Consider the following 4,856-nt stretch of genomic DNA (forward strand, 5'->3'; position numbering starts at 1 on the left):
CAAGGTTTAGCATAAGATGGCAAATAAGCACAAAAGCTAGTGCATTATTTGTCTGTCACTGGAAAAAAGGCACAAAAGAGCTAAATCTAGCCTTTGCCTTTAAAGCAGATGCGTGGAAATTCAGGACAAGGCTTTGGCATGTCAGTTCCAGCTGTGCCACTTGCAATCTGACATTAAATAAAACATATATAAAGACTCCACAGTCCATCCCATTTGCTTCATGTGGAGCAGCCCAGCTACTGGTTGCTCGGGGGAAAAAAAAAAAAAACAACAAGAAAACCAACACTTAAAAGCAACTTTCAGGTCAATAGTCTCTGGTTTTCATCTTTTGTTTTCCAAAGGCAACTAAATTCCTGCAACTATTTGTCAGCACAAAAAAAAAAAAAAAGCCAACGTTACATTCAATAGAAAACTTTCTCCCAGGAAATGGGATACTGAAAATAGCAAAACTCTATAGCCAACAAAATACTGTACATCTTCTCCCTGCTCCCAGATGCAGCCCCGTGTTTTTAAGAGACACCAGCAAAATCTGCATTCTGTCTTTTAAACTGAAACAATGCAATGAGATGACTAGAAATATTAGAGAACTCAGCAAGCCCTCAGGAGGATGGATTTATGTTCAGTTAGGTGAACAACAATGAGTTTGGAAGAAGGAGAAAGCAGCTTCCAACTGCTTTTCCAAGTGCAGAAGGCTTCAGGCAGGAAACTGCCAGGCTCAGGTTTAGAGTTCAAATGCAGGGAACTTGGCCTTGGTCGGTACCAGCAGGTCAGCAAGGAAGTAAATCGTTCCAGCCATTCCTGAGGATAAGAAAACACAGAGACATTCCCTTTGGGCATGCATTTTCCCAGTTATCCTGGGGGTAGATGGGTTGTAAAGACAGAAGGACCGAAATAATTTCCAAGGTCTGAACCCAGGTTTCTCAAGTGACTTAGGTACTTCAGCAGAGAAAGCATTCTGATGTTAATCAAATGTTGAAAAGCACCTTCTGCTTTACCTGTCCGCAGGTTTAACAATTTGAGTATCTTTGCAAAGCTCTGGACCCTGGGACATTGCTGCCTCAGGTCCTCACTGATGTAGCTGCCCTTGTTCCTTGGCCTGCAGCAAAGCTAAGGACGTTTCCATTAGCTGAGGAACCAGCTCTTCCAGCAATACATGCTGATGGCAGATTTTGGGCGAGCTGTTGGTAGGAGCTACAAAATGCCATAGGAGCCTACAAAAGCAGCTCCACTTGTTCCTCACCTTTGGAATGGAACTGGAAAGCCCGTGAAGGACTTTAATCCTTAAAAATGCACAGAAAAGAGACTGTCTGAGAAGCCAGGCTACAAATTACCATAAGGTAGACTTTGGTTTGTACCTATTAAAGAATTTCCCTTGAGACCTGTGTGCAGACTCTGTGTGGGAGGCCTAAGAGGACAAGCTGCCCAGCTAAGATATTAGCCAGTGCTACCAGACTGCTTCTGGGAAAGGATAAAACAGTTAATACAATTTCCTTCCCATCCTCTAGACTGAGTTTTACAAAGACTTTAGTGGAGCTTGTATTTGGTTTTCCTTGGTGGAAAATCTTCCTGGCTCAGATTCAGGTTTAAACCACAAGCACAGAGATGGAGGTTACCTTCAAAGAGAGAGAATGGCGTGTCTGGAGTCCGGCACCCATGCTGACCATAGCTTAAACACCACTCTGCAAACTGAGAAAACAGTAACAAAAAGTGTTCAAATTTTGTTAAAGACTGATCTTTAAAAAAAAAAAATACCACCCTCATCCTCTCATTATCCCTTGTAGAGCATCATAATCTCCTCTCCCCTCCTTGCACAGGCTCTCACCTTGCAGGCCCTGTACAGGTATTTCATGTTCTGAGTGAGGTTGTACAGTGCTAGGAAGCCGTAAGCATTGCCAGCTGTCCCGTGGCACAGCCCGTAGCCTTTCTTCAGTAACCCATGCTGCCAGATCACTTCTGCACACTGCAGGGCATCATTTAGGTACTGCTGCTCCCCAAAGACCTGCAGAGACAAGAAATAGTACCTCTTGCCGAGATAATTGCCTCCACACAAAGAACATCCTGATGCGAGTGGGGAGGCTTGGGTTAATTAATTTCTCTCCTACTGCACTCTTAATGCTGACTTTGCTGTCTACTTTCAAAGAGGATGTTTTTGATATGATGAATGGGGCTGTATGACCATTACTTTGCACTCAACTAGTTGTCACCATCAGTCACCTGCAACAGAACACCCCACACAGCTGATGGGTGTTTTCAGAAATAATATTTTAGATTCATTTCTGGTTTGGTCAGTGGTTCCTATGGAGTGATTTCACTGTAACAAGCCATCCTACCATCAGGCAGGGGAGGATCTCAAAAGACTCTTCTCCATGACAAAGTTCCACATTTAGGTGTCCCTAAAGGGTCTTTGCAAGATTTCTCTGGTACCTTGTAGGCCTGGACAAGCATGTAGATAACACCTGGTGCCCCATGGCACCAGTGGACAAGTAGGTCTCTGGTGTCATTGATGCATGGAGGGTAGTTGCCAGATGGGAACTTTAGCTGGCAGACGTAGTCCACACTCGGTTTGACTGTGTTGTGCAGTTTTACTTGGCTCACTCCAAGGCCAGGCTAAGAGAGAGAGAGAGAAAGCATTAAATTGGGGAGAATTACCATTCTGTCTCTCTAAGAAGCCCAAGATCTGCATGAAAGGCAGAAATAAAGCCAACTATGGCCACCTTCCCTCTTGCTCCTTGTAAATCAAGTCATTTCTTTGGTCCAGGCTTTCACACATTACAAATACCCACTTGGCCCCCACCTGCTCAGCCCTTCAGCAGGGACTTATTTCCAGTCATACCCTTGCTCCCCGAGGAACAAAGGCTGCCCCTAGCCTGTTGCTCAGCCCTCTAAGCAAGAGGGCTTGCTGCTGCTTTTCCTGAACATCAGCAGGCATAGTTTCAGGTACCCAGAGCTGGAGTAAAGAGATACACTGTACAAAACCAGTATTAAGGATGAACACAAGGAATGATTCCTAGCACCTAGAGCATCTGAGCTGCTGGGCCAGCCCCGCTGGTGGGCTGCGATGCTGCATTTTCACAGATGTTTCTGGGTAATGGTAAGGGAGTGAGTTCACTGCTGATCTTGGGCAGAAGCAAGGGAGTGGCTTCAGGGTCTGTCCTGTTTCAATGACACTACCTCACATGAAATCTGTGCAGTTCTGACCTCCCACAGCAGACTGCAATGAGCACTCTCATCTAAGAATCACACTGTTCCTAGGTTGATAACTTAAAAATTAAAAATCAATACTTGTGCTGTAAAACCATTAGAGATAAAAATCCAATGTTGTCCTTTTCATGTTTCCCCTTTTTTTTCCTCCAAGGTTTTTTGTGCATCATGCTTAGCTGATCCAGGCTCCTTGTACTTCACATGGCAGAGAAACATGAAGCCCATGCAGTATTTTATGGGAGACTTACACTTAAAATTCTTTAAAACATCAGCCTGGAAACAAGCTCAGGAGCTCGGTACAAATTTGGGCTCATAGCACACTGCTGTCTCCCCTGCTCCCAGCTGGCCATTCTGTACTCCTGGGCAGTAAGTCACTTTGCATCCTCTTCTTGCCAAATCTCCTCCTGCTTAAAAAACACCAACCACCCCTTCCTCTCTCAGTCACATAAGAGGGTTATTTCCACAGGAACTCTGCTTATCCTGTGTGTGGGCTTGAACTTTGAGGCTGCTGAAGGAAAGCTCAAATACTTGAAACCTGGTGGCTTTTTTCCCACCTGCTGGGACAGTTGGTCTAGTAAAAGATATCACCTATTTCTATAAACCTTGGTATATTAAAATGATTTGTGTTGCTCAGTAGGTGCCTTTAATACTTTGAAAATGCAATGTTATTTATTGTTGTTTTTTTCTAAGAGCTTAAGCACTGTAAATTTATGCACAAAGTGACCCACATAGGGGAATTATCACCTTCATTTCAGAGCCAGGGAAGCGAAGATTCCCAGAGCTCCAGTGAGTTGTGCAGAACAGTGAAAAAGATGGCATCAAAGCAAAAGGGCACTGCAGCTCCCAAACTCTTGTCTTGCCCTGCCTACTTCAGGTACTATAGAATTCAGATGCTTTATCAAAGTAAAAAGTCCCACTTTAACGTTTAGATATAGGCCCTGATTTGGAAACAAAGGTATTTCCCACCTTCCTGCTACAAACACAATCCTTACAAACACAATTTCTTACAGAGATTCTTATTCTGTAATGATCTGAGATTGCTCCAAGTAACCACCTAAAAAAATGCAGGAAGCCCATAGATACCAACAAATGGGAATACTTTATAAGCAGTTAACACAAGATGGGAAAGCTCAGGCCCAGCTGACCTACAGGGCCTCATGATGTGAAGCTGCTGGTATAATGCAGACCTCATTTCCCTACCGGTCACTATGGAGGTGGGAAATTCAATCTCACAGATTTAGAGAAAACCTTTAGAAGTAGGGATGTGTGATCAAACCCAGGAGTAAGTCCATCAAAGAAGGGATCTTGCCCAGTTTGACATCACCAGGAGCCAATTCAAATGCTCTTCCTTGTTCAAAGAAACATGAAACAGCTGCTAAAGGCTCCTCCCCTCCAGTGCCTCTTACCTGCATGAGGTAGTAGTAAATCCCAGCCAAACCATGGGCTGCCCCTACGTAGTATTCCTGGTACCACTCATACATCAGTGGGCTCTTTGCTGTAAAGTTCCTCCTTTTGGCCAAGCTCTCTCCTGAGGCTACAACAGCTTCACAGACCTGTGGATGGGAACAGATGCAGGTGAGGGAAATGCTACTGTGTTGGACACAGCACAGTGAGTATCCTGGTGTAGAACAACAAAGTTGTTTTTCTGCCCAAGC

General features: G+C 44.4%; 1 protein-coding gene across 1 annotated transcript in view; it reads right to left on the reverse strand.

Annotated features, from left to right (window-relative positions):
- Positions 1–301: 301 nt before the first annotated feature.
- The window catches only part of LANCL1 (LanC like glutathione S-transferase 1), a gene marked incomplete at its 5' end in the record, with an annotated part of 16,162 nt that continues 11,607 nt past the window's right edge, over positions 302–4,856 (reverse strand). Inside the window, 5 exons of the mRNA XM_010172697.2 lie at positions 302–798; positions 1,614–1,686; positions 1,823–1,999; positions 2,425–2,607; positions 4,608–4,754. Of these exons, the coding sequence (XP_010170999.2) occupies positions 722–798; positions 1,614–1,686; positions 1,823–1,999; positions 2,425–2,607; positions 4,608–4,754 (657 nt within the window). The remainder of the gene's footprint in view (positions 799–1,613; positions 1,687–1,822; positions 2,000–2,424; positions 2,608–4,607; positions 4,755–4,856) is intronic.

Source organism: Antrostomus carolinensis, unplaced genomic scaffold (assembly GCF_000700745.2).
Source record: "Antrostomus carolinensis isolate BGI_N321 unplaced genomic scaffold, ASM70074v2 scaffold3650, whole genome shotgun sequence".
Taxonomy (NCBI): Eukaryota; Metazoa; Chordata; class Aves; order Caprimulgiformes; family Caprimulgidae; genus Antrostomus; species Antrostomus carolinensis.